This window comes from Oryzias latipes, chromosome 3 (genome assembly GCF_053564925.1).
Source record: "Oryzias latipes strain Hd-rR chromosome 3, Olatipes_Hd-rR_3.1".
In the NCBI taxonomy this organism is placed as follows: Eukaryota; Metazoa; Chordata; class Actinopteri; order Beloniformes; family Adrianichthyidae; genus Oryzias; species Oryzias latipes.
This window is the reverse complement of record NC_136239.1, coordinates 27,129,294-27,157,186: the sequence shown is the minus strand read 5'-3', so window position 1 is coordinate 27,157,186 and position 27,893 is coordinate 27,129,294. Positions and strand designations below refer to the sequence as shown.

Genomic DNA, 27,893 nt, shown 5'->3' with positions numbered 1-27,893 from the left:
TTTTTGTTTTTTTTTACTGAAATTTGTTCTGTGATTCCCAAAACCAATAGAAATGTACTAATATTTTTGAATGTAATGTTTACTATCTTGATTAAATTTCCTGTTGGCCAATCAAGAATTAAAAAAATGCAAAGCTGGAGTGTATATACATTCCTTTTTCTTCCCTTTGCTTTTTTGTTGCCACTCAGCTACAGCTAAGAAAAAATAACCAAAGACATTATGCACTGAACACAAAATAAATAAACAACAAAGAAAAAAACTGAAGCACGGCCAATTCCTTGTGATTAGCAAGCTAAGGACCTGACTGCAAAAAGCTTACAGTGCACAAGCCAGTGACAATTACACTGACAATTACCATGGCAGCTACCCAAAGTTGTGAATCATCAGCAAAGTAGGAAATGGGGCATCCAATCCAACAAAAGACTACTACCAATTAATTGCTCCAAGTGGACGTTTCTTTTGCTCTTATTTTGAAATTGTTAAAACTTTATCCAGGTATGTTGATTGAAAACAATTTCTCATTTACAACAACGACCTGAGTTTACAGCCACATTACAGCAGAATGATGTAATATAAGTTACATACAAATAAAAAAAGGACATATTAACACAACAATATTTACAATAAAAAATCTACAGGAGGCACCAAGTTAATGTTTACAGTATAAAGATAGAAGTAGACCCATAAAACATTTAAAAACATCTGCATTCATCACAAATCACATCTAGTAAAGATGTCTTAAAGGGCGCTAAGGAGACCAAGGTATGCAACTTCAGGATTTTCTGCAACTCATTTCAGTCATAAGGAGCAGAAAAAAAAGAACGAAGAGTAGCGAGGATGGTACAAATCCTGTGTAGAACCATAGTGACAAAATCCCTAGAACACAAACTATGAGTACTGGTAGAGATGTTAAGGAGGAAACAAAGGTTGTGTAAATGAAATTACATCAATGCAACCACCCGCAAGATCATATAAATGCCAGTGATGGATATTAAAGGAAGCAGCAGTGACAAAACGAATACAAGTGTGTTAAAGGACACCCAATTTATGCAGTTACTTTTTACAAAACTAGTCAACAAATCATTTTGTTTAGACTGCAAGTTCAGAAAATCTGATCTCAGCTCTACCTAGACTGACCTCGTAATTTGTCACTGTGCCACATTTAAAATACTTGGAGCTTTACAACATTAGCAGTACATTCAGTGGTAACACTGAAGACAACTTAAGAGGCCAGTCGGTGGCAGACTGCTCAGTTTTCACATTCGGAGATGCTCAGTCCCTGTTGTGGTTAAGCACAGGCTTGAACTCCTTTAGACAGATTATCTCTAAGTGTGACCGCACATACTGTACTGCTTCAAAAGTGAAGCAATTACCATCCTTCTCTTCGATATGCATGGCATGCCTGTGTTGTAGGAGTTCTCAACCCCTGTCTCAACAAACTACACAGCAACTGTGTCAGAAATTATACTGGACTAAATAAATGTAATAAAAATTGTGCTAGAAGTATGACAAATAAGTTTATAACAAATCTCGACTTCAAAAGGCAGCGAAATTGATTATCTGTACAGTAACATGACCTTGGATTCCCACTGCTGAGAAAATACCTCAGACTGGAAGAGGAGAAAGAGGAACCATTGGAGAAGTCCCTGAATGGCATGTACAACTTGTGGGCTGAAAAAGCCCCTGATATACTGACCTACTGCCAGAGTTAGAAAAGGCTAGTCAACCAGAAACCACAGACACACACATGAGAGCAGTGCAAAAATAGTCTGATCACAAGAAAAAAGAGAAAATAGTATAATATCAGGAAAAGAGGAGGTTAAGATGTTTTAAAATAGTTCAGCAAATACCAGTTGGTGACACTAACTAGAGTCTAGAATAGAGTAATGTCTGCAGCTTGTGTAGGTTGGATGTCCTGAAATTAAAAAATGAGATACCTTACAAGATAGAAAAGAATAAAAAGAGCACAGAAATCAACGTTCTACTAGATTGGGGCAAAAAAAAATAGTTACTACAGGTTGACCAGACTGTAGAGTTACTTAGAACATGAAGTAGGCTCAAGTGACAGATACAGCTATTCAGCCAACACCAACGTCAAAGTATCACTACAAAAAAAGTAAATTAGACCAAAGTTAGTAACAGTGCTGAGAGTCTTAAGAGCAGTGTGACCCCCGCCACTGAAAACTTTTCAATCCTTTTATTAGTTGCCTGGAACAAATGTCTTGGATACTGTCCCGTGTGGCATTACGCACACGGGACAGTATAATAGCTGTTACATCATGTCATCATTATCAGAGAACAGAAATAAGTTCAGATGAAATGTGACACTCTTCCTTCTGCTGCACACTTCACCTTCAGATTTAGTGACACATCCTGCAACACATTCCTCTTCCATACTTCTTTCTTCCTTGTTTTACTTAACAGCCAACACCAAAGCCATGTTAGATTCTCTCCCTGCTCCCTAGATCTGTCACCAGAAAAGAAAACATGGAGATGAAACTGCACTATGGACAACCCTACAACCTCTGACAATGAGTTGTCATCATAGTGTACCAATCTTCTTCTATGTCCGTGTAACCAACAAATATTTCCAACTCTGCTTATTATCAAGCCTCAAAACAACAAAATACCTGAATCCACACACACAATAATTAGGAAAAATAAATAAATACCCAAGAAATTTGTATTTTTAATATTTGCAACAGAGAAACCAGTTTTGGCTGCAAGAGAATAACATCATAATCCATCATAATCTTGTAAACAATAAGCATACATTTATAAAGCCATAAAAAAGAAAATATTCCAGAAGATAGGTAACACTTGTGCTTAAAAGAAAGAAAAAAAACATGTCTTTAGTAAAACTGTCATTACAGCTCTGTCATATTTTATTCTGCCAATAATTTAACCAGCACAGCAAATACAGCAGCAGCACAAAATTCAGCCGAATGACACCTGAGCCTCTGTGTCCTTAACTGTAATCCTCCCAAATTTCCTGGCATTTGCAGTCAAACTCATACAATGCAGGTCTGATGCAAAATCTCGCTTTGTCCTAACTGCACTAATACAAAATAAATCATGTAAATTACAGTTCTTTTTATTGCGAAACTTAATTTATTTTGAGTAAATTACTTTTAAAATCAACACATTTACGTTCAATAATTTAGTAGAAAAAACTCATTTAACACATTAACAAGACTGTTTTGTTTTCCAAGTGATTTTTTTCCTGTTCTCTTACTATCTTAACAGATAATTTTTCAAAACGTTTAAGTATGGTATGGATTCTACAAGATCCAGACAAAAAATCTAATTAACGAGAAAACATCCCTCTGTTTATCCCTGACTAAATCCTCTTGAATAACTACATATCCTTTACATTTGAAGTAATATATCATTCATCACTCATAAGAATAATTAGCAACTGCAGAGGATTTTGAGACATCTTTCGGTTGTGCTCTTTTTCCCAGCTCCAACAACCCCACTCACATCTGAACTGAAATTTAATGAAATTTCTCATAACAAACAAGAGATTACTGGAGTAAACAAATATAATTTTATTTCTTACCCCTAAAGATTTCCTTTTCCCCAACCTCAGTTGTCAGTCTGAATCCACAGGGAGTCAGCCTAAACCAAGAATCGTATCGGGCCGACAAAACCACCACCCGTCTCCACCTGCCACTCCTCGACCCCTTATAAGGAAAGAGAGATGCCTATATATAACCAGTATCTTCAAGATATGTGCCTGCTACATACAATAGTCTAGCTTTCTGACTTGGTCGATAGATTTCAGCACAAACGGTGGCAGCCTGTTGATTTATGAATTGACCCTAAAACTCAAAGTTAAGTAGCAACTAATGCCAAAGCAGCAAAAATGTCAGTCTTGAGGCTTTTTAGGAGAAATAACACACTGTTAACCACAAATGTATCATTGAACATAGTGAACCTTGTACAGTAGTTTGATAAATATCTTTGTTTTTAATCCACCAAATCACAGTTAATCATAAGGCTGTAGAATTTTCATGTTGAGCTGAGCTGAACATTGCATGGGCAGAACTTTCTCTCCTTCCATATTCATTAAGATGGATCTTGAAACACTGTCTCATACCTATATTGGGCCAAGGCCTATTTATAAAACTAGCTACAGTTACAGCAAGACTATTTCTGATGCTGAGGAACACATCTTACATTTGAGACAAAATCATGTGACTGTACAACATGGGGTCTCATTTGGCCCTGTGAACAGGAAACAGTGTGTGGAAAGAAGGAGTGATGTAAACATATGGAATTGCAAGACGAAACCACAAAACAGGCCATCAGTCAAGTTGGTTTCATTTTGGAATTCGTGCAATGTATAGAATGTTACAACCCTTTACGGGTTACAAAAAAAAATCTCAAAGTTATATTAATTTCTCTTTAAAGGAAACACAGAAAATTCTTTGAAATTGAAAAATAGCATATATACAGAACAAATATTGTTTGTAATTTAAACCTATAGGTAAGATGTGACAGCAGATTTGGCTTTTTCAAAAAAAAAACTAACATTTGAATTGCATAAACATACTTGCATAATTATTATAAATATATTTTTTTCTAACTCAATTCTGCAACTTTGTTTTTTTTTGGTTTGATTTAATTATTTGATTTTATCTCAAACATGTAATTAGTTAACTTCATTTTGGCAGTTTAAAAAAAAAATTACATTTTATTTTCATGTTTCTATTTTTTTCCCCCTTTGGTTCCAGTTAATACTTGCGTGCATTGTGAATGCTCATGTTTAAAATGTAAATCTCCATTCGGTGCGCATACAGATTCATAAGCATAAAAATATAGTTTATTCAGGAAAATGTAATTCCTAGTGTATTTTCTTTCTTCTTCTAAAACATGTGTGAGTGTATTGTATTTATCTAAGCAGTTTTTATAAGGACCACATGTTTTTTATTGGTAATTTACTAAACAGAATCAATTTTGAAAATGCTTTACTATGGGATTTTTATGCCTTTATTTAATCATGAAATTCCTTTATAACAGGTGGACATTGAGTGGAGATATTAGGGATGAAAAGGAGCAGACAGAAATAAAAACTTAGTGTGTCTTCCCCCTATTCACTATTTAACATTCCTGATCAAATTTTAAAAACTGAACCACAGCCATTATTCTATTTAATTATAACATAAACTATAATTCTATTTCAGAGCTTCCCCTCTTGTCTCAAACCCTGTCAATCATACAGAATAAACTTGAGAGGAAGAACATGTCACCCTGACCTATGACGTCTGAGCTTTAACCCATGACCCCAGAAGTGGCTGCCACCTCTTCGGTTTTGACATAACTCGTCTGGTTGTACAGTAGTAGTGCTGAACTTTAACCTGTGTCACTGTGTAGCTTTGTGAACAAAAACAATGGGTGAAAGTTCTGTAAAGTGAATGTCCTATGAAAAAGATCTAAAATGTATTTTCAATGTTCTATATAAACTAGCATATATGCATAAAAGCTTCACTCACTTTTTTAAATGCACTCTTGTAAAATGACATTTTGTTTTCATCTTGAGTGATTTTAAAAATTTAGTGGATTCATATTTACCTGCAGAAGAATTTTCTGTCAGTTTTCTGTTAAAAGTACATGCTTTTCACAGTTGCATGAATGCTGCCATGTTTTAAAGATGGGATAATGTAAATTCTGACTTCACCCTCATAGTGAGGTGAGTGACAATATTTCTAATTTGCATACTTCCTTACATTTCAACAACGTTGGCAAGCATCACAGAGACAATGGTTGTTATACGGAATATGAGGGAGTTGTGCATAATTAAAGATTCAAGCGTGTGAAAAAGAGTAATAGCGACCTCTGCTGGAATTAACATTCTCTTCAGGCCATGGTCGAAGTCTGTCGTGTCATGGTCGAAGTCTGTCTGTTTTTTATCAGAATATATTTTAAGATGAAACACACACGTCTTATGTAATTGTCAATTTGGTCGAGTTAATTTTAATTCTTAAATCTATAACTTACACTCAAAATGAAAGTTGAAATGCTTCCGGACCTGTTTTTGACTCGAGGTTTACCGGAGCTTGGAACGTGATGACGTTGACGTGAGCGGAGCTCACGATTGGTTAAGGTGACAGTCCTTAACCAGAGTCGTGGTGGGACAATAAATAGTAAACAACCGGCTCTTCCCGGTTCACACTCCTGTTGTTTAACCAGTTCCTGCAAACACTCAATAGCTCATATTTACTCGGTAAGTCGATTTAAATGTTGTCTGTTTGTTTTTTTACACATCGAGGCTAAATATTCTAGCTTTTGTACTGAGACGGCAAGACTGTGTCAAAACACAAGACGTTGTTTAAACTATTTTAACTATAATTTGGACACGCTGTACTTGAAGTGAAGTTCCAGATATGAACAATGAGTGCTGAAATGTAGGGACTTTATGTAATTTGAATGCAACAAAAATCCTGTTCTTAACATTACAAAGATTCGTGTTGTTACTTCGCCCTTTTCCGTCAAGAATCGGTCAGCCTCGTGAGTGCTCGTTTGGTCAGACGTTTCAAGTTCCTCACCTTAAAATAAAAGGATAGAAAGGGGAAAATAATAGCTTAAAAAATCATGCAAAAGACCAGTGAGGTTTAAAGCGATTAAAAGCAAAATGTTAACACATTTTTTAAGTTGAAGAAGATTTTGTTTGTTTGTTTTTCATTTTTAAATGTGTTTACTATAGAAATGAGCATCTCAGCTCACGCAGATCGACTTCCAGAGACCGAAAACATTTTGTCATTATTTCACATATTTTTTTGGGTAAGATGCATCTTTTAACAGAGGAATTGTATTTAAGGTAAATCATGAGGCTCCACGTTCTTTCTCTGCTCGCCCTGTGCGCATGCGTGTCCTGGGCTGCTGTTATTTCTCCTCAGTAAGTATAGAAAATGCAAAGCTGTCAGCCTTTTTACAATGGCAAATTTCTGCTTCTGCTCCAATATATAATAATTGCCTCACTTCACCAAATAACATTGTGTTGATCTGATTTGAAATAAGTCTGGGCTGCTTTGAAACGTGTGTGTATTTCAGCCATATGTGGAGCAAACTGATCCTGACCCACCACTGGCCCAACACCTTCTGCTCTGTGAGTTTCTCAGCTTTATTCATTTACTTTATTTTGCATTTTTCATCTTGCACTAACACATGCGATCTGAGGTTTTTGTTTTGTTTTTTCATTTCATTACAATAGATTGCAGCAATAAACCCCCCTGAATGCAAATAAATAAACTAAAGCAACTCTAACTTTTTGGGAAGCAGAGAAATTAGGTCTCACCCTTTAAAATGAGGAAGTGAGACAGTGTTTTTGCTGTTCCTTCAAACATCCATGGAATTCTTCCTCTTGTGGTTTCCAGCATAAGTTTGTCGCATCAATAACCTTTCTTGAGATTACTTTTTCCAAAATCCCAACTGATGCATAGTTTATCAATAAATAAGGAAGTAAAAGACAAAGCTGTTCACTTTTTTGTTTCCACTGCCAGTAATGAGGTGGATGTAAAACCACCCATTGCCATAACTCGCAAATAAAAGCACTAGCACTAAGCATTTAATGTTGGTGGTTGATGGGGGGGACGGTTCTACTGCTGCTAACATCTTCTGAGGAACAAGCATCCTTGATGTTACACACCATGAACTGACATGTACACAGCCGTCTGCTGTCCTGTTGTTACATTCTGAGATAAACATTAAGTTTGTAAAAGATTGAGAAGCAAATGTGGAAAAAATAACCATCTTCAGTTTTTATTGATCCTCGTATAAATCCAGAGGGCAGTTGATGATAAAATCTTCACTTTTTAAGAGGTAGAGTTAATGTGAGATGTCTGATATCTCAGATGAATTTCTACACAGTCTACTGCTGCCTCGAATTAATTAAACCTCAAGGGCTTTTGCTTTTACTTTAGTGGATTCACAATTGCTAAATTACTAGTAGGGCTAGCCCAAATTCCCTGAAGGTGTTTGATCTATCTTGTTAAGTCCTGTACCTCGAAATGGTTTGCTGTTTAAAAAATTAAAAAAAAAAATACATTTCTCAAGAACAAAATGTTATAGAAATGATAGAAAATCACTTTTCATTTAAATGTTGTCATTTGTTTGGAAACTTGTATTTTTTTTTCTTTTTAAATCACAGTATCAAAATGTAATGGGAGTTGGCCCCTGCAGTGCTACAGAAGAAGTTATGATTGGCCATCAGACTCATAAGCAGGATTAACTCTGTCGTCAAGGCTGTCGAGTTCAGCGATGATCCCCTCGCTGGGAAAAGAAAAATGCTAAACATATATTTCTTTGACAGCATGTGATGTCGGGGTTTTGAGAGTAGCTGTGTGTCAGCAACACTGTTTGAAGATGGTAACATCGGGACTGCGTGCAGGAGAATTATGTCTCCTTTAGTCACAGCATAAGACTCACATCCTCTATTTTATGCTTACCGTGCTGTCCTGTGATTTTGTTCTCAGTTCTGTCTTTAAAAGAAGGCAGGAGTATAGCTTTGCCCTGATTGAAGCAAATTTCCCACAATGGGTTTAATTTATATTTTTTCTTTTATCCACTGCTGTTAAACTGGAAATTATTGAACTGTTTTATTATAATATGTATTTAAGTGCAGAAATGTTAGTTCTTTAAACTGTCCTGGATTGTTCAATTTATGTTTTTTGTCTGCTGTTTATGTAAAAATATTTAAAAGTGTTGTTTTTGTTCCTAGTTTTTTCTTACCACCAGCAGCAATGGCAGTTGTAGAATTAGCAGTGACTTTTTATTTATCATTGCCAGATGGAGCACTGCCATCCAAACATCAGCTACTGGACGCTGCATGGACTCTGGTAAGGAAATGGAAATAGTTTGAATCCTGCTGGATAATCCATGCTGTTTTACACTGAAGGTTGTCTGAAAAATGTTTTTTTCCTTCAATCAGACTGCTTACGTTGGGATTTTTATTGTTTTTTTAGGCCTGATAAGGGCATGGACTGCAATTCCTCATGGCATTTCAACCCTTCTTTGATAGAGGTATAATACAGTTTAATCAAACCAAATAGAAGTAGAAACAATATATTAAAGTCTTTTTATTTCTATGTATCTACAATATGTAGACCGTGTATATCATCTGTGACTGTAGGAGGGTGGACTTAATAAAACCTTTTTCATTCTTTTTTACTTTTTTGTTTAGCTGTTAATGGTAGAAACAAATGGTGACTAGTGCATTTCTGTGTCTTTATTGACTGCTTTTTCTTCCCCACAAGTTGTGTGTGTGTCAAACCTTCCTCCTTCCTTTTTGAAAAAAATAATAATTCAATCCTATTTTCCCAAAAATGTCTAGACTGATGTTAGACGGTAACTCAGGACATGGCATGATGACATTTTCTCTTTCACTATAGAACAATGTCACCCTTGGGAAATACTGGGGTGTTTTTTTGTTTTTTGTTTTGTTTATTTAAAAAACAGCTGATCCCAAATCAATTAATGTTTAAATAATTTTTTGTTTAAGTTTCCTAACAGGTAAATGGATCATTTGTCACTCAGGCTTCCTCACAAAGGAGTTAGGAAAGCTAAATTAAAGTGCAGCAATGCTTTAAAAGTGTTAGAGTAGTTTACTGTAAAGTTTAATGTTTATGCTGCTGGCAAATGAGAAGGGGAGATAGGTATGTTTTAATAAGTATGTTTGTTTTTTACCATCATCCCACATTTTATAGAAATTCTATAGAATTTGAGAAAAAGAGTCAACATTGACATAATAATTAACCAATTGTATTTAGGGGTTTCAAGTAAAGGTATTAAAAGAAAACTACAGAATTACTTGTTTTATTTGTTTTATATTCAGGTCCAAAACATGAAACATTTTGTTAAAAGTTTGATCAACACTAAAAAAATTGCTTCACATTAAAAGTTTTAAGATTTACAAGAAAGAAAGAAAAATGGCAATATTTTGACAGAGTTTTTCATATATTTTTTAAATACAATTCTTGCCTGTTTTTGTGGTTTAGTGATGAATTTACTTACTAGGCATGCTTTTCCCACAGTCTAGTAATTTATTGAGTGCATTTTCCCCTACTTCCTTTCTTCAGAGTTTTGTTTCAGCCTCATCACTGCTTCTAATAAATAAATCTGTTTCAGGATCTGCTTCCTGACATGAACAAGAGTTGGCCTGATTTGCGTAATCGCTCATCTGTCAGCTTCTGGTAAGTTTGGCCCATCAAACTTAGTTAAACTTGGTTTAACTAACATTTTAAATATGTAAAGATACTACACATTTCATACATCAGAAATGTAGTTTGTTTTGAATCTCAACAGTCTGAGATTATGTGTCATGGCCTTGGTCGAACACTTATTTCCTGACCTTTTTTTTATTTATTTCACTTTTGCTTCTTTGTTACAGGAAGTACGAGTGGCACAAACATGGGACTTGTGCTGCCAAGGCAGAGTCTTTGAACAGTCAGCACAAGTATTTCAGCAAAGCACTGGAACTCTATCACAAACTGGACTTAAGCAGGTGCACAACACTCACACACTGCAAAATACCTAAGCCTGTTTGAAGCAACCTGTCCTCTATATGTCATGCTTATCACAACAATGATACATTGAAATCTGTGACTTGGTTGTTGCAGTGTCCTGGTGAAGTTTGGGATTACCCCCTCTGACAAATACTACCCTGTACGTATGATCTTTTAAATCACAAAAAATGATATGACACATCAAAATAAAACTACTACTACCGGTACTAAAAATACTACTTTGATTTCACTGTTTGTTTAACCCAAAGGAGTGTCCAGAAGTAGCTGTCTCCGTTTTTTATGGCAATATAAGGTTTATAAATCTCACATTTGACTTACCAAAGCTCCATTTGTGACTCACCTGGCAGCTTTTTTGGGTGTATTAAGACAAAGAAGAGTTTAGGGTCAACAACATTACAAATGGAAGACAGAGAAGTGTATGTCTACTGACACATCACAGAGTTACATCATGTCTGTTTTGAATCATAACGGCTGCATTATGAACGTTGGTGAAGCCTAAGGAGGACATTGATTGTTTAAGTTTTTTTTTCTTGAGGTAAAAACTGATCTCTCATTGCGTTTGTCATTTGAGTGCACATGATTAGTGAAAGAAAAAAAAGTGAAGATAACTTTACTAAAGTGCACTTTTTTATAAAATACACTCCACATCTTGTGCACACATAGAACACATCTTTAAAAATGAATAAAGCCAAATAGAAGACCATGAAATAGCTTGGGTTTATTTAGCCTTTTTTATTTGAATGGAAGTGAAAGTAGTTTTTTTTCCCTTCTATATTTTGTTTTATTTGAAACTGTATTTGTAAAAATGAAACTGAAAAAAGTAAATGTGATTGCCATCCTGTACTAAAACTCTTGTCTGTTGTGCAGTTTTCACAAGTTGAAGGAGCGATTGAGAATGTCTATGGCTTCAAGCCTAAGATCCAGTGTGTCCATTCATCCAAGGTACAAACACTCACAGCTTTGCATACACTTCGATTTTATGTAGTTTGTTATTTTGATCGTCTGTGGTTTTTATTTTTGTTGATACTAGGGTGGAGATTTCCAGAGTTTGGGTCAGATTGAGATCTGTTTCGACTCGGACTTCACACTGATGGATTGTGAGAAACAATCAGCCAAGGAAACCTTTGCAAAAACAGGCTGGGACCATTTCAGAGGTGCTAAGAAAGCTTCAGGATTCAGTGTGTGTGACCCTGACATCCCGGTGTATTACCCACCACTTCCTTGAATAGTTATTTACTGATATCGTTGCAACAACATTCACATTGTTTTATCAGGCAGAGCAATCTACTAATGTCACTTTGGTTGCAGACATGGTTTTCCTTTTACAGATGCATGGCGCTTACGTCTCTTGCTCTTAGTGGGTCATGAATGCGCTTTGGGCTACTGAACAGTCCATCTTCGTTCTCACTGTTGGTGAATCGCGCCACAATTTATTTTAGGCTTATCAGAGTTTGCTGTTTTTTTTTTTTTGGTATGCCCCAGAGTTCAAATGAACTTTCACATGTGCCCAATCATAGAAATCTTTATATACAGGTAACCTGGTACGAACCAAACATCTGCCATATTTAGTCTAAGGCTTTTGAAAGAACTAGATGGATTTTATGATTGTTTCTTTCTAGTTTTTATGTTTTTGCGCTGCATGTCACATATGTTTCTTTTTCCTTATGTCTTTTTTACGACAAAAATATCTTCAGAATCCTAAATTTGAATTCAGTGTTTTCTATATTTTGAAGCCTGTTTGCACAGAAATGTAGATAAAGTGCACTTTTTGGGCAACAATTTCTGTTGTCTATAGAGGTTGTAATGATTTCCCTCAAAACCTTTTATTATAGTTTTTTGTTTTATGAATTATAAACATCTTGATCATTTTTGATGTCATGTCATTCTCTGAATTTCCACGTCTGTGTGTCTCTATGAAACTTTAATTTTAAGGAGATACAGGATGAGTTTGGAAATGTAAAAGAGCAAAAATATGTCACTCAAATTCATACAATTATCTTTTCTAATTAGACTTTTGTCTTTGCATTATGAATGACACTTTCTATTTTTTTTAACTAACGGCTAAAGACAAATAGTTGTTGTGAAAGAAAGGAATGAACAGCTTTTGTGAAAAATTATTAAAGTTCTTAACTGTGTTTTTATGTTGTGGTGATTAAAATGTATCTTTGTGAATAAAATGCTGAAGGGGCATTCATATTCTCTTAATTTACCATAAATGCATCACTCTAAATCATTTTAGGTGCCAATTGTCTCCAAAATATGTTACTTAATGCCTTTTCCTGTCAATTTTCCTTATTTTAATAACACATGTTTATCCAAAGATGTCTATCTCATAGTCTGCCGGCCTGTGTAAATATGAATGTGGTGATCCCCTTACAGAGCTCTAATCCTGCCAGGACAAAGACACCAGACTATAATCCCGACTTTCCGCCCACAACTCAGCACAACAGATTGAACACATCTGATTACATTTTTATTTGTGCCACAATGTGCCCAAACAACGGACATTCAGTACAAATGTGTTCCACATCCTGTCAAACTGGTGACAGTCATGAAATCAACACGTTTTTTTTCCAGAGCACTGGAGCAAAAAAAAATGTTGACCTTGCTGAAAGATTTTAGAGAAAATGTAAGCCTGGGTCAGTCATGGACACATAATCTGGCCTCCTTTACCCCCACCTTTCATTAATTTGGTCTCTACCTCTCCACCCAGCTCTTATCTGTATATGGTTATGTAACACTGCAGCTCTGCAAAGCTGCTGATGTGACAGATCCAAATACCTCCACGCGCGTGCCTGCATATGCTCGTTCATATCAATCAGATTAATCTAAGTGATTGCTGTCCCCCCTGACCGTCATCATCACTGATCTTGGTTTCTTCCCTCGACGCTCTTGACCGCCTGCTGCAACACAGTTGATCTGCATGCAAAATGCTTAAATGATGTACCGTGAAGCGGGTAGGGCAGATGAGAATGTACAGCAGAGGCGGTTGCTGGTTCACATGTGTGTGTGACCTCACCAGCTGTTGCTGCATGCTGTTGGGAGGCACGGGGAGGGCGGGGTGGAGAGCTCGCCGGCGGCGCACGAACAAATGTGACGGGTGGCAATCCGTTGTTCTGCAGGGAAAGACAGCAGCAGGGGATGGAGATGACCACGCACAGGCCACGCCGCGAGGCGGCAGCGCGCGCACACCTCTCCTGATTCAGCGGAACAGATCTCGCCGTCAGCTTTCTTTACGCAGAGCCCTCTGCTGCGACACCCCGCCGTGAGGCTGCGTGGCTCTGGCTCTGCAGCCCTGATCCAGCTCACTGCCGCTGAGACAGCAGGAGGGAGGGAAGGGCACAGGTGGAGAGACGGGCGGCGCAGGAGGACGATGATGGGTGAATCTTGAACGCAAGGGAAGGAGGATGAAGCAGCGGGGAAACTAAGGACGCGACAAACGCAAGGCTCCTAGGACATCCCCTGTCAAGGGAATGCTCGTTATTATGGGATAGGTCCAAACGACTCGTCGTTGTTATGGATACCAGCACGCGAAAATTCACAGTGCGGAGATGGCTTTCTATTTATTTGAAGAGCAAAGCGGCCCGCAGCAAGAACAGCGCCGGCTTCTGTCAGCTGGAGGTGGGTCGTTCATGTCTCTGCTCCAAAACTTGTGTTGCGCACACGCGCCTGGTATTTTCTGAGAGAGGTGAATGCTTCCAAGCTGCATCCCGCTGCACCACAGCACATACACACACACTCCTCAAGTGTGCATGTAAAGAGTGCGTCACGGAAAGAGTTGTGTTTACATTGTTGGATGAGGATGCATGCTGCACTGTCTGCCTGCAGAACAGGCATGTGGTGACTGGGTTAAGGCAGAGTGAGACGGGTTCTATGGAAATGCATTCAGACAGACACTCCAACAGCCAAACAAGGCAGGCAGGTTGCTGGATAAATGGATCCAGACAGATTGATACAGCTGACAGCCTCAGCTGTGGACTTCTAATAATAGCCCAAACAAACCAGCAGAGAAGACAAATATTTGACCGTGAGACTGCATTATTAGATCCACCTGCATAGATTTTTTTTTTCAGGTAAACCTCATGAGACTTCTCAAAGAAACCTGTTACACACAACTTGCCATAATGAACAGGGAGTCATGTTTGAGTTAGAAAAGTCTACAATGCACTCTCTGTTTTGATTGTGAGTGCTGATTAATCTAACTGACCCATCACCTATGACCTGCCTGCTTTTCTAAATGCCAAGGACTTACCATGGTTTGCCAGGTTTGCTCCCCGTTGCTCTGCAGTGTGCAGTGTGTGGCATGGCAGCTCCATGAAGGGAACTGCCCTGCTCATTCCTTCACTGTGAGGGAGAGTTCAGCGTTAAATGAGTGTCCCGGGAGCTGCACAAAAGCCTTAACTCACTGCTCAGAAAGAAAACAACATAGCCAATCAAGCAAGCCAAAAAAAAAGGACTTGTGCTTTTAGTTAAGGAAAATCCTGTGTTATTTATCGCTGTATTATGTATAGACCTGTTTAGTTTTGATGGATTTCTCTCATAAACAGTTTGCATCTTAGGTTACACACTGAAGAGTCGAAATAGGGACTTGACTTATTTGTTTTATTGTATTTATTCTATAGCTATATAGTTCAAATGGAAACATTTTATACCTGAAATTATCTTAGCAATATTTCAGCTGAATATGAACAAAGTATTAAACTTACTGCACAGATGGAAAAACTAAGGGTAAGCTGTCAGGCATTCAGTGAGGTGCTACACTTTAGTGACTGATCATCATCTAGTATTATGACCTCTGTAAATCCAGGGTTTTGGTCAAATGTTAAGCTCACATACATATCCAAAAATAGGCCTTAAAAGTGGGATGTGGTCAGAGGGGCATCTTACCTCCACTCTACTTCTTCTTCCTCTTTCGGCTTCACCCATCAGGGGTCGCCACAGCGAACAAGTCGCATGGTAAACTTGGCAATGTTTTACGCCGGATGCCCTTCCTGACGCAACCTTCTCAAACCGGGCTTGGAACCGGCACGGAGGTGGATCTTACCTCCACTCTACAAATGAAAAAAAGTGCATTTCATTCCCCAATTAAATTAGTGCACAGAATTGCAGCACATAAAAGAGACACTCCAATGATGGTGTTTTTAACATTTTTTCATGATAGGAGACACGCGTAACCCTTGTGCTATCCTAGGCCCTTTACCATTGGGAGTTGGGTCATCTAGACCCACTAGACAGTGCTCTGAACCTTTTTTCTTCAATGATTTGTGATCTTCACTGGTGTCCATGGATTACATGAAATCTTTCCACCTTTATCCACCTTTGTCATGGTAGGAATAACACGTCAATGTAAGGGTGGGGTCATCTAAGATAGCACAAGGGTTAAGCCAATATTTATTTAGTCAAATCGTGAATCTAGGGTAGACAAAAAGGGCAATGGAAAAAGCCTTTAGCAGTGATGTAGGTGCTAAAGATGATGGGAAATGAAGACAGGATTACTCAGTCCCAGCCACAACTCAGAGATGAATTTCTAATAAACTACTGTCACTGCAGAAAACATGTCCTAGAAAACGACACTTTTTTTGATTTGGGCTAGAAACGGCATAATCAAAGACCATTGGGAAGGCTTTTACAACAGATCAAAAGATGATTGCAATGGGACTTTAAAGTTATGACAATATTTTTTTAGGGTTCAGCTAATTATTCTCTATCACCACATTTGACTTTTTCTAGCGAAAAACCTGAAAGGAAGAGTTAGCAATTCTTGATTCACAACAAAATCACACACTGTACTGCCATAAACAAAAGCAAAAAAATAGCAAACAGTAAAATAACCTTTAAGTTTGTGCAATACTAATATATTACCCAATGATTATTTTTTATTAGTCCTTGAAAATAAATTCTCTGATCTTTGGGTTTCAAGTGTTTGTCAACTTAGAGTTAATCCTTTTACAGCGAGAACGATTATTTAATTAATTAAATTGATTAAGCAATACACTGGTAGTAAAAAACCTACAGAAACTTTAAGAATGTTACATTTAGGACTAGAGTAGTTAAACCAAAGGGAAAACTTTTACCCATGCTGTACAGTGTGTCAACAAAATATATATACTTATATGTCCAAAGGTTCTTTAAAAAAAAACAAGAGATTTGAATCCCTTCATGCTTGAATTTATCCAGTTATAGGAATGAAATATTCCACTAAATTAAGTGGATCCTGAATGTTACATTTCATTTTACTGGCGTGAAGGGGTTATTGCAATAATATTTTGTACCCACAGAACCATGGCATCTTGCAGTCACTAAGTTAATTGTTTTTTTCCCATCTATAAGGCATTGAAAAAGTAGTCCAGTATTACAATTCATTTTTATGTCAAATGTTAGTATTCTAATCTTTTAAGTCATGTTTTTCAAACTTATTTTCAGTTTCCCAGTATGATTAGTTTGTGTTTCCTCACGGTATATAAAAATTAAACATGTAAAAAAAAAAGTCTACAGCCCAGAGTCAAGTTTTCAGTTCACATTTACATGTTTATGGTATAGGGACTCAGGTCCCAGTTGAACCCTTGTGCTATCTTAGATGACCCCACCCTTACATTGACGTGTTCTCCCTACCATGACAAAGGTGGATAAAGGTGGAAAGATTTCATGTAATCCATGGACACCAGTGAAGATCACAAATCATTGAAGAAAAAAGGTTCAGCGCACTGTCTAGTGGGTCTAGATGATCCACCTCCCAATGGTAAAGTGCCTAGGATAGCACAATTGTTATGGCAACACAGCAGCAAAGGGATTAAACATGAATACAGTGGGATTAAAATAAAAAAATTAGACTGTGATGAGCATGTGAAGCACAACAAAATATGCTTGTGTTTAAGTAGAGAGGTGGTCTAAAAAAGCAGTCTGTTGAAGATTCTGCACCTATTGTATGATGACTAAAGTATTGCACTTAAGAAGAGTCAATTGTCCTATACCATGCAAAATCAATTCTTTTAGCGTTTAAGTGTATTACAATGTTTATTACCCACAAAAAGACACCCCAAAGCAGTATTTTTGATCTGTTCACGCATTTCTGAGCACCAGCCCCTCCCAATCCACGAAAACGAGGGGATTCTCTTGAGCTGACGTAGACCAGTGAGAACAGTCCCCTCCAGGAAGAGTCTGCTCAGCCAGCACCACCCCCAAGCTAACACAAACACACACTTTCTCCACGTTTGGCAAAAACTCTTTCCTTTTATATGCACAGTATACACATCCATCTTTGCAAAAGTTTGCATGCTGAGAAACTGCTGAGGCTGACTTTAAGTTGACGTCATAAAATGAGCCTCACCCACACGTAGAGAAAGCCGGTGTCTCAGAGATGGAGTCGTTTTACTTCAGAGTTGGAAAAGATTTCAGGAAAATAATTAATATTTAATAAAAATGCGTTCTTTTGTGTGCCAAAGGTGATATATTAACGCATACATGGGTTTTGTTTTCTAAAAAAGGCTTAAGAATAGCATGGCATGATGTTTTTTCCTTCGAGCCTCCTGCCTGAGTTAAGATGTTGGAAAAGACTGTTTGCAGGAAGGGTGACGTTTTTCACCTCTTTTCCTTGTGATAAAACATCTAAATGTCTTCGACAAATTTGTTGCAAACAGATAGCATTTAGTAAACTCAGCCAAAATGTTCTATGTGCATTGGCAGAGAATTATGTATATTTTAACTGTAGATCTTTTCTTGGAAAGGTCATCTAATGTTTTCCTTGCAAAAGTAGTCTGTTTGGTTCAGGGAAAGGATTTTTTAAACATGGGATCATGTTAATTGTTCTAATTAGATCTCCAACTTTTAAGTTACTTAAGTTACTGGAGTTTGACTGTTTTGTTTTCTGTCATTATCTTTACAGTTGTTGATAAAAATGTGTGCTTTTATTTTTAGGATGAGAGTTTACTCAAGGAGATTGACATCAGCCACCATGTGAAGGAAGGTTGTGAAAAAGCAGATCCTTCTCAGTTCCAGCTTCTGAAGGTGCTGGGACAAGGCTCTTATGGAAAGGTAGCAAAACTTACCAAAACTCTGAATTTTTGCCACTAATAGAGAAAATATTTCTGACAACAATTGGTTCATCATAAGGAGACAGGGTCCTCTTGAAATTGAGATAAACATGGATGCAAACTTTTCATTCTCACTTTGCCTTTAAATTTTCTGCTACTATGTATGAGCTTTCCAACATACAGTGAAGTGAGCTATGAAAATTTGTTGCTAGAAAGTATGTTTTTTTTCCTCCAGCCTTTTTAAGCATTTCGTTTATAAGTATGTATGCCTTCAATGGTTTAGACTTTTTTTTTCATCAAGTATGTTAGGTGTTTTTTACTAACCAATTGGCCTAAGAAACTACAATCTCCTGTCACAATGTTAAAATTTGCCTAAACTGAAACCAGGGGTCTGTAACCTTTGACACTAAAAGAGCCATTTGGACCGGTTTCTTACTGACCAAAACCCAAAAAGGGACCACAAAGTGGATATTTAAAAAATCTTTTTTTGATTTGAAGTTTTTTTTTGTGTTTGCTGTTGCCAGTGATCTACCGTTACTAATGTAGATTAGCTACCACGCCTAAACAAGCCACATAACTCACTAATCTTATTTAAATAGTAGAGGTGCTTTGTCTTGTTACCGTAGATTACAGGTCAGCACGGGCTGGAGACGGAGCCTTTGCAGGTTAGACCTGGAACTGGTTTATAGAGCTGGAAGCAAAAAAGAGCAAGTCACGACATGACCCGGATGGCATGTTTATGCAACTTGGCATATTGGCTCCATTTAAGTCATAGCTGTCTCTTCACGATGACAGTGTTCATGTTATTGTGCTTTATGATGCAACAGCACCTGACATGTGACCTAGTCTAGTAACCTACTAAAGATTAAACAGCGGTATGAGACACCAGATCTTGTTTTTGTTTGGACAGGAGAGCTCCTGTTATTTGCTGTTTACACCAATGTAAGCTGCTTAGATTTTTTTTTCATAGCTGGAAACAAATTCAGGTGTTACGGGGTTAATTGTTTTTATGCCTATTATAAATTTCAATTAAATTTTTTGATCAACAAGAATTTTCTCTCAGAATGTTTTGGTGCTTTTCAGGTTTTCCTGGTTAGAAAGATAAGGGGGGCGGACAGAGGACAGCTATACGCCATGAAGGTGTTGAAGAAAGCCACATTGAAAGGTAAAGATAAAAAAATATATACAAAATGTTTGTATTTTTTTAAATGGAAACAGATTAGATTCATACTAAGATTCTTGATGTTGACTGGGAAAAAAATTACACATATTTGCTGACCTCTAGAGACACATCTGAAAATCCAAATCTGCAGAGTAAATTGTGTTTAATAGTAATTACTGATAACTGAAATAACTTATTTCCTGTGAAAAAGCAGACATGTTCATGACAGATTTTCTCACGTTTGTCCCACATTCTGTGAGATTTGGTGCAAAACAGGTTAGTTTGTTCTTTCTGTTCAGATGAACAGTTTCCCATCCACTGGGATTAATGTAAACCATGAGTACTGTTAAAGCAGGGTCAGATGTCATGTGATCATCAGGTTTACTCGTACAAGCCTTAATCCTCTTAACCTGCACCCCAGAGCGGGAAGAGTTGCAATGTATTGCTCTGTTAAGGGGACAGATGCTGCTGTGATGTGTGTACCAAATACTCAGTAGCCCAATGTTAAAGGTCTAATTAGAGTAAATTATGTTTCTTTGACCTAGAATTTTATAATTATTAGTTGTTGAATATGTTTTTTTTTTTTTCCTGGAAATGAATAAGAACCATTTAAACTTTGAAAATATTAACATTATTTTTACTGTCTAGTGGATTTATGTAAATTATGTGAAGTAGTGTGAAAAATCTGTTAAGAGACTTTGTCAGAAAGTGTGCTTTTATGTCACATTTGTATATTTGCAAATTGATTTAATTGTTTATTAAGCAATGGGAGGATCAGCCCCTTGAGATGGTACATCTTATTTTTGAGGGGTTCCTCCTTGTAACCCTTGTGCTATCCTAGGCACTTTAACGTTGGGAGTTGGGTCATCTAGACCCACTAGACAGTGCTCTGAACCTTTTTTCTTCAATGATTTGTGATCTTCACTGGTGACCATAGATTACATGAAATATTTCCACCTTTGTCATGGTAGGGAGAACACATCAATATAAGGGTGGGGTCATCTAAGATAGCACAAGGGTTAAGCAGATAGCAACTGAAAAGTGGAGAGAGTATATAGTAGTATAACTGACAAACAAAAGTGCAGTTTAAGATACAAATTAGGGAAACTAGACACTGATATGAAATATGAAAACAAGTGCAAATAACCTGTTAGTGTGCTGAGAGAGCTCTCTTAAATAATGGTAAAGATGTTCATGAGTGTACTGAAGTGGGAAGGTTATGCCATTCCCCGGGGGCACGAACACAAAAGACATATTTTCCAGGTTTTCTATGAAATCTGGGGACAAGAAGGTGTGACTGAGATAATGTTGTGAGTTGAAGGGGACAAGATACTGTTTTAAATATGGAGGAAACTTAAAATTAATGCATTTAAAAATGAACAGTAAATAACAATACCATCTTCTGACTGATGGTGAAAACCAATCTAACTGTTGGTAGATTGGTCATGTAGGGGCAGCAGAGAACAAAGCAACATCAACTGTTGTAAATGACATCTAAAGAATGTACGTTGATTGAGGTAGTATTAAAGTAAATAATGGCTAGATACTCTAATGTGGTATGCACTTTTGTGTTGTTTTACATTTATAGTACAGCATTTGAATTCTTTGAACTACTTTTTAAATATATAGTTTACTTTACCGATTTTTCTAAAAAAAAAGTTCTACTTTTGACGTTGTCTCTGATATGAGTCCATGGTATTCTATTTAGTATTAGAGGCCTTTGACCACTGATCCATCCTTATACTGTATACTAGTTTACAATATATTAGTTTAGTTTAGCCATTACCCATTATATTATATGACTGATTTCATGTTCTTATACAATTAATTGTATGAAGCCTATTGAGACGACTATTGTTGAAATATTTTGCTACATAAATAAAATTGAATTGAACTGAAATGAATATACTACAAGCTAAAATGATTTTTTTAAAAACCTTTTAAATAATTTAATAGTGTATTTATTTTCTTTTTAGTTCGGGATCGTGTAAGATCTAAGATGGAAAGAGACATTCTAGCTGAAGTGAATCATCCGTTTATAGTCAAACTCCACTATGGTATGTATGCAATTTATTAATATTAACATTTGCTGTGATTTGTATATCTGTGTCTTTCTATTTCTATACATCATTTTATTTTCCTCTACCATTCTATCCTTATGTCTCTGTCTTTTTTCTACATATGGCATACAAACTTAGAAAGACTCACATCGGAACTCTTACAAATGAAACAAAAAAACTAGAGGTGTAACAATTGACTTAATAGATTAATAAATTTCTATTCCTAAGATTCAACCAGATTGATCTGTCTGAGGCAAGTTATTAATCAAATTAACCTACCCCATCATAAAATCGTTTCAAAATGAAATAAATTGATTATGTCGATATTGTTAAATACCATTTGGATTGAGACATGGTGGGTTTACTTTAATATACAGTGGAAACGACCAAGTGCCATCACAGCGAACAAAACACTCACGATGGCATCAAAAAATGATCAAACCATCATTCCAGTCCACTTCCAGTGGAAACGCTTTGAATTTTTTACACAGAGCAATCACAAAATTGCTTTGTTTATATACGTAGAGTGAATGCTTCAAGTTAGAAAATATGTTTTTTGTTTTTTTTTACTAGTTTCCACACCTTCAGAGAAATTACCGGTAATACAATTTACCCAAGAACAACACAAAATGCAAAAAGGTCCCTGTACAGTAATGAAAAGATAATTTGATTGAGTTTGTCTTGTAATATTTGTATTTTCTTTCAGCTTTTCAGACAGAAGGAAAGCTTTATCTGATCCTGGACTTTCTCAGAGGAGGAGACCTTTTCACTCGTCTGTCCAAAGAAGTACGTTTGTCTCTATACTTAGAAATTAAATAAACAAGCAACCAAACAAAAAGCATATGAATATAAAAACATACATCTAACTTCATTCTAGTGTATTAGAGTGAATGAAAGGAAAATAAATGAAGGAGATCAGGAAAAGTGGATAGAAATTTAATGTTCTTTATTGCAAAATGCACTGCACAAGCAGAATGACTAAAAAATAAACTATAAACGCTAAAGTCAAACACAGGAACTGAGGGACACAAGTGAAATAACTTCAGTGGAATCCTAAGCAGTAGAAATTACTGCCAAGTAAGACTAAAATGAAGGGAAAAAAACAGCTGAGGCTCATGAGACTTACTGAAGGAGAATAGAATAGACACCAACTGTGGAGATCATGAACAGAACTGAATGGAAAAACCTCAACAAAAACACTAAGATGGAGCTAAACTGAACACAAAGGAAACCGAATGCCAAATATGAATATTCCTATACATGACTTTAATAAGAAATCATTGAACAAGGGCAATAAAACAGAAACATAATTTTTAAAATTATTTTTAAACTTATGTTTACCTGCACTGTAAACCCGAATAAGTTCAGTGAACTCAAAATTTTTGAGGAAACAGATTACATAATAATTTTTAAGTTGACCTACTTAAAAAGTATAAGTTACTAGAACTTAAAATCTTTGAGTTGAGTAAAATAAAACTATTTAACTAAAATTAAACTATAACTTTTTATTTAACTAACTTAAACATTCTTACTTTAATGAACTAGAATATTTTGTTTGTATTGAACCTTAATACATTAGTTAATTAACTAAAAAACTTTAATATATCTCAACTCAAAATTAATCATTTGAAGTCTAAACTAGTCTTATTTGTCCTTCTTAGTCAGGACCATTCTTACAAAAGAAAAACTGAGGCAGAATTTTAATTGCAAGTTTATTTTTAAACCACCTTACACAAGTACATTTGAACAACTTGTGGTACAAGAAAAAAGGAAAACACTGCACAATTTGTGTTAAGAAAAAGTGCACAAGCCATAAAAAAAAAGGAAAAAAAAATCAGTCTTCAAGAAAAGAAAAAAAATGAGCTCTAATCTTTTTTACACCATTTCTTTATACAACTTTATAAAAAAGAGCATTCATTTCAAGAAAAGCAAAAATTGTATATCAGCCTTTTTTTTTTTTTTACACTTTTCCCACATAAAACTGTATTTTCTTAGGCTGCCCTTTCCCTACAAACATTAGCGCTCAAAAAAATACCCATTTGGGAATGTCGCCTACCACAAGCTCATCTTCCACCACAACTGCTGTACTGAGCGGACAGAAATGCACTGAACTTGTATTGTTGTTGCTGACGGTCAGAATGCCAACAGAGGTGCTGCTGATGTCTGCCTCTGGTGACTCTTTAATCTGCAAATGAAAAAAAAGTGTAGTATTAAAGAAAGAATTGATCGCTTGAGGGAAGAAAACTTTATGCCAAAACTACAACCTGAAATTGACATTTTAAGAGAAGGTCAGAAATTACACATCAGGAAAATTATTAAAGTTGATTTAAATTAATGATTTCAATCATTGTAGTCAAAGCAATAAAGAATTTACACATATTTATCAAACTCATTACAGAAATGATAAAATGCATTGATTAAAAAGACAGAAAATAAAACAAAAACGTCACTTATATCACATTTGCTTAATTCAATACAGTGATCTTTAACTAAAGTCATGTAGAGCTTGATTTATTGCTTGAAAAGGATCTGGAAGAACAGAGCTTATATAATACAAAATATAATGAAATCAAAATAAGACTATTTGTAAGAATCATCATGATTCCATAAGGCACTGTACACAAAAAAACAAACAAAAGCTTTTGTAACATGACAATCTGAAAACAGGATCACATTTATTCACCCCTCCCTCCACCTAACCAGTTTCACCAACATAACTCTCAGCTTGTGTTAGATGGTCAGCACCTTTCAGGACACGTCCAGGAATTCCATCTGCCCCGGCTTCTTACCTAGTATTCACCCTCTGGAACTCTTTCCTGATGTCATGCTCTCACAGTTAGCACTCGTTACTCTCCACCAGGTTGTGTCTCTGTTATGGGGCAGTTTTTCAACTACAGCACAGAACGTCTCCATAAAAATGACACAACCTGCTGGAAAGAATGTCACCTTCTTGCCAATGCAACTTAAGAGCAAAGATTCAGTTCAAATTTATTTATATAGTCCTATGTCACAATAAAAGTCGTCTCCATGGGCTTCACAACGACAATTGTACAAGAACATGAAATCATAATACATTAGGTATTGGCTAAACTAAACTAAACAGACTAAACTAAACTGGGCATCCCTGCCATTAGACCCTCTTACACCGTTAGTAAAAACTCCTTTATAAAAATAAAATTAAAAAAAAATCCTCCCCAGGACGGACAGGCGATGTACCAGAACTCTTTGAGAAGAATTACATTTTCTAGTTCAACAACTGCATTTTTAAAGTCCAGCAGATTGGCGTCATCCAGATGAAATAGGGGACGGCTGTGGGCCCCAGACGAGCCAGAGTCGAGGTCCACGGTCAGGTACAGGAGCACAGATGAGCTGCAATATTTTAGGAGACTATGTGCTTTGCCTCACAACATTGCTTTGGTACGACTTTCTGGTTAAGTTGTATTACCCACACAGCTGGAGTATTAACCAGCACACTGTCACTGGTACTATATAGTGAATAAAACATTATCCGTCATAAAGTACTTACATTCCAAACTTTGAAAAACTGTGGGTCCTCCTCACGTTTGTATATTAGAAGCCAGTACAGGACAGAAGTACATTTGACATCAGCAGTCTGCTCTTGCTGCATAGAGACAAAGACAAATTAATATGGCAAACATATATCAAATGACTGCACCCTTTGGTCTGGCTCAGTTCAGTTCATCTAGTCTTTTTAATAATCTTAAAATTGTACAGTTATTTCAAAAAATACACCAAACATAAGATGACATTAAATTCATATTTACAAATGCATTGGGATCAACGTTGATGATTTTTTCTCCAATGAAGTAAACATTTACAGTCATTCACTTTATTAGAAACGCTCAGTAATTCATATGAACCGATCCAAGTCATTCCCGTCTTTTAGCTATACTAATGCATAATGTTGATCATGCCATGCAGTTACACCTCACCTGTTTATCATAGAGGTGCAGAATGTCGCATAGAGCCTTCCGGTTCGTGCTGCCTTCTGTCTCAAAAAGATCAGCATCCTCTGCGTCTGTCTCTCCAGGTCAAAATAAAACTGTTTTTCCAGGTTGACATTTGTGATGCGATGAAACTCAGCTCACATCTACAAAAAAATGTACAAATGTTAAACACATTTTAAAGCTTTTTCAAGCTACTGGTAGCTTGGAAAAACCGCTGCATTTCACAATAGCCTCAATACTATGTCCACAATATGTAATCTATGATTTATATTAATATTTTTTAAATACTTGTGCATTAGCTAGAATGACATAGAGGATGTTTTAGGAAGAGACAAAAAAGTTATTTTAAAATATTTGACATGATTGTGAAACACAAATCACAACCAAACCAGTGGCCAAAATACAGTTTTTGAGTATTAAGCAAACTTTATGATACATTTAGTACTTTAACTCGAGCCCAATTCAGGACAAAGTTATAACTGCTACATAACATTAAGGTAGCTTTGACATTTTTACTTATTTATGATTAGTTTAATTGGTCAATAAGGTCAAATGTTCTCCAAAGCCGGAGGATTCATTGGACTGAGAGCCGCTCGTGTCTTAGATATTGCAGCCATGTTTTTTACAATCAAAACTTACCTACGCTCTTATTTTTCAAACGCACCGCCGGTTCACTGAAGAAGATACGAGAACATGTTAGCGTAAGGCAGCTAGCTTAGCCCACATTTGCATTTATTAGGTTACTACGTGAAATACAAGTTACACAAAAAAAAAAACAATTACCAAATCACAGAGCCTATGGTAAAAAGTAGTAGAAAAAAAAGGCAATTCCCACCGAGTCGTATATGTGGCTGTGGCAGCCGCTCTGCCGGAGCTAGCTAGCGGTTAGCTAGTAGTAACGGTTAGCTAGTAACGGTTAGATAATTTAAAATGTGCGCCAACCAACTCGGTAAACGTAAAACTTGAAACTTTGCCCCCACAACTTCTTTTAACCACAAGCAATAATTCTCTGGTGACATGATACTGCAAAACATACATAATTGTTTAATTCAGAACAAATATTCGAAGATATACAAACTCATGGAGCACGTCATGAATACAAAGGATATACTAGAAGAAACATCAAAAGAAGTAAAAAATATATAATACAGAGGCGAAAGTCATAAAATATAATAAAAAATAAAATAATACGACTTACCTAGACGTATGTGCGTTATCAACTTGGGCCAGCTGACACTCGCATCAGACCTCCGCCATCTTGAAGACTTCTGTGGCTGAGTTCACGTTCATGGGCGTACGTTATGACGTCATCACGTCTCATTACTCATAAGTTTTGACTCCAAGGTTTCATTTACTCAAAATGTTTTAGTCCAATAAACATATAACTGTGGCAAAAGTTGAATCGGCTTATAGGTTTTAAGCTGACTCAACTTGTTTGTTACTTTTGAGTTCAGTGATTATAAAACTTTTGAGCTCATTTGACTATCCGGGTTTACAGTGTGTCAGCACATTCCGTCAGGGGTCAAAACTGTCAAAAATCAGCTTTCACTGATTAGCACAGGTGGTTTGGCAGAGCTTTTCCCCGGACGCCCTTCCTGACACCCTTAAAAATATATTAAATTAAATAAAAAGGTTTAAATAATTACTTTCACGACAGTTTTTAACATATGCACACTTTTCTTTTGCCTTCCAATCTACTTAAAATAAGTTTCTATAAAGATAAGAACATTTATGAATTATTAAAGTTTTGGGCAGAGTTCTAATAAGAAAAAGTCCAACCAGAAGAAGACTCTTGTTAGACATTATTTCTGACATAAAATAATAAGAAGTAAATGTCTTTTTCTTTGTTTAGGTCATGTTTACAGAGGAGGATGTGAAGTTTTACCTTGCAGAGCTGGCCCTGGCTTTGGACCATCTTCACAGCCTGGGGATCATCTACAGGGACCTCAAACCAGAAAAGTATTACATTTGTTTTCTTCATTTACATGTTTTAGCAAGTCTTTTTTATTGTTGAGGTCATGTTACATTGTCTTTTTTTTTCTTCTTGCAGCATTCTTCTGGATGAAGAAGGACACATTAAGATTACCGGTCAATCCACTTGAAAGCGAACATTGCAAATCTATTTTTTTTTAATCTTTTTTGTCTGT

General features: G+C 36.3%; 3 protein-coding genes and 1 long non-coding RNA gene across 7 annotated transcripts in view; 2 read left to right on the top strand and 2 right to left on the bottom strand.

Annotated features, from left to right (window-relative positions):
• myom2b (myomesin 2b) overlaps positions 1 to 13,608 on the bottom strand; it is a 40,654-nt gene extending 27,046 nt beyond the window's left edge. Inside the window, exon 1 of the mRNA XM_078944563.1 lies at positions 13,546 to 13,608. Within this exon, the coding sequence (XP_078800689.1) occupies positions 13,546 to 13,560 (15 nt within the window). The 5' untranslated portion in view covers positions 13,561 to 13,608. The remainder of the gene's footprint in view (positions 1 to 13,545) is intronic.
• rnaset2 (ribonuclease T2) lies at positions 6,093 to 12,716 on the top strand. Its single transcript, XM_023953529.2, has 10 exons — positions 6,093 to 6,229; positions 6,824 to 6,901; positions 7,057 to 7,111; positions 8,791 to 8,840; positions 8,967 to 9,024; positions 10,129 to 10,193; positions 10,391 to 10,504; positions 10,620 to 10,665; positions 11,394 to 11,468; positions 11,557 to 12,716. The coding sequence occupies exons 2-10, from the start codon at positions 6,831 to 6,833 to the stop codon at positions 11,749 to 11,751; spliced, it is 729 nt and encodes a 242-aa protein (XP_023809297.1). The 5' UTR covers positions 6,093 to 6,229; positions 6,824 to 6,830; the 3' UTR covers positions 11,752 to 12,716.
• Positions 13,599 to 27,893, top strand: part of LOC101163402 (ribosomal protein S6 kinase alpha-2) — a 29,325-nt gene continuing 15,030 nt past the window's right edge. For 2 of the 4 annotated variants that reach the window (XM_078944565.1, XM_078944564.1), the window contains exons 1-7: positions 13,599 to 14,147; positions 18,441 to 18,557; positions 19,640 to 19,721; positions 21,695 to 21,775; positions 22,485 to 22,564; positions 27,599 to 27,705; positions 27,797 to 27,834. In XM_078944565.1, the coding sequence (XP_078800691.1) occupies positions 14,043 to 14,147; positions 18,441 to 18,557; positions 19,640 to 19,721; positions 21,695 to 21,775; positions 22,485 to 22,564; positions 27,599 to 27,705; positions 27,797 to 27,834 (610 nt within the window). In that variant the 5' untranslated portion in view covers positions 13,599 to 14,042. The remainder of the gene's footprint in view (positions 14,148 to 18,440; positions 18,558 to 19,639; positions 19,722 to 21,694; positions 21,776 to 22,484; positions 22,565 to 27,598; positions 27,706 to 27,796; positions 27,835 to 27,893) is intronic. The other 2 variants (XM_023953528.2, XM_023953527.2) reach the window with 1 other exon arrangement.
• On the bottom strand, positions 23,477 to 27,080 carry LOC111947152 (uncharacterized). The gene is made up of 5 exons (XR_002872976.2): positions 26,945 to 27,080; positions 26,386 to 26,420; positions 25,732 to 25,889; positions 25,305 to 25,400; positions 23,477 to 23,963 (listed from the first exon to the last, which is right to left on the bottom strand). It is a non-coding gene; the product is annotated as an uncharacterized LOC111947152 (long non-coding RNA).

Excerpts from the sequence above, each read along its gene's own strand:
- rnaset2 (XM_023953529.2), top strand. The coding sequence starts at position 6,831 with ATGAGGCTCCACGTTCTTTCTCTGCTCGCCCTGTGCGCATGCGTGTCC. Across the intron at positions 9,025-10,128 it reads TCAACCCTTCTTTGATAGAG|GATCTGCTTCCTGACATGAA; the intron begins GTATAATACAGT and ends AATCTGTTTCAG. Across the intron at positions 10,666-11,393 it reads CCTCTGACAAATACTACCCT|TTTTCACAAGTTGAAGGAGC; the intron begins GTACGTATGATC and ends TCTGTTGTGCAG.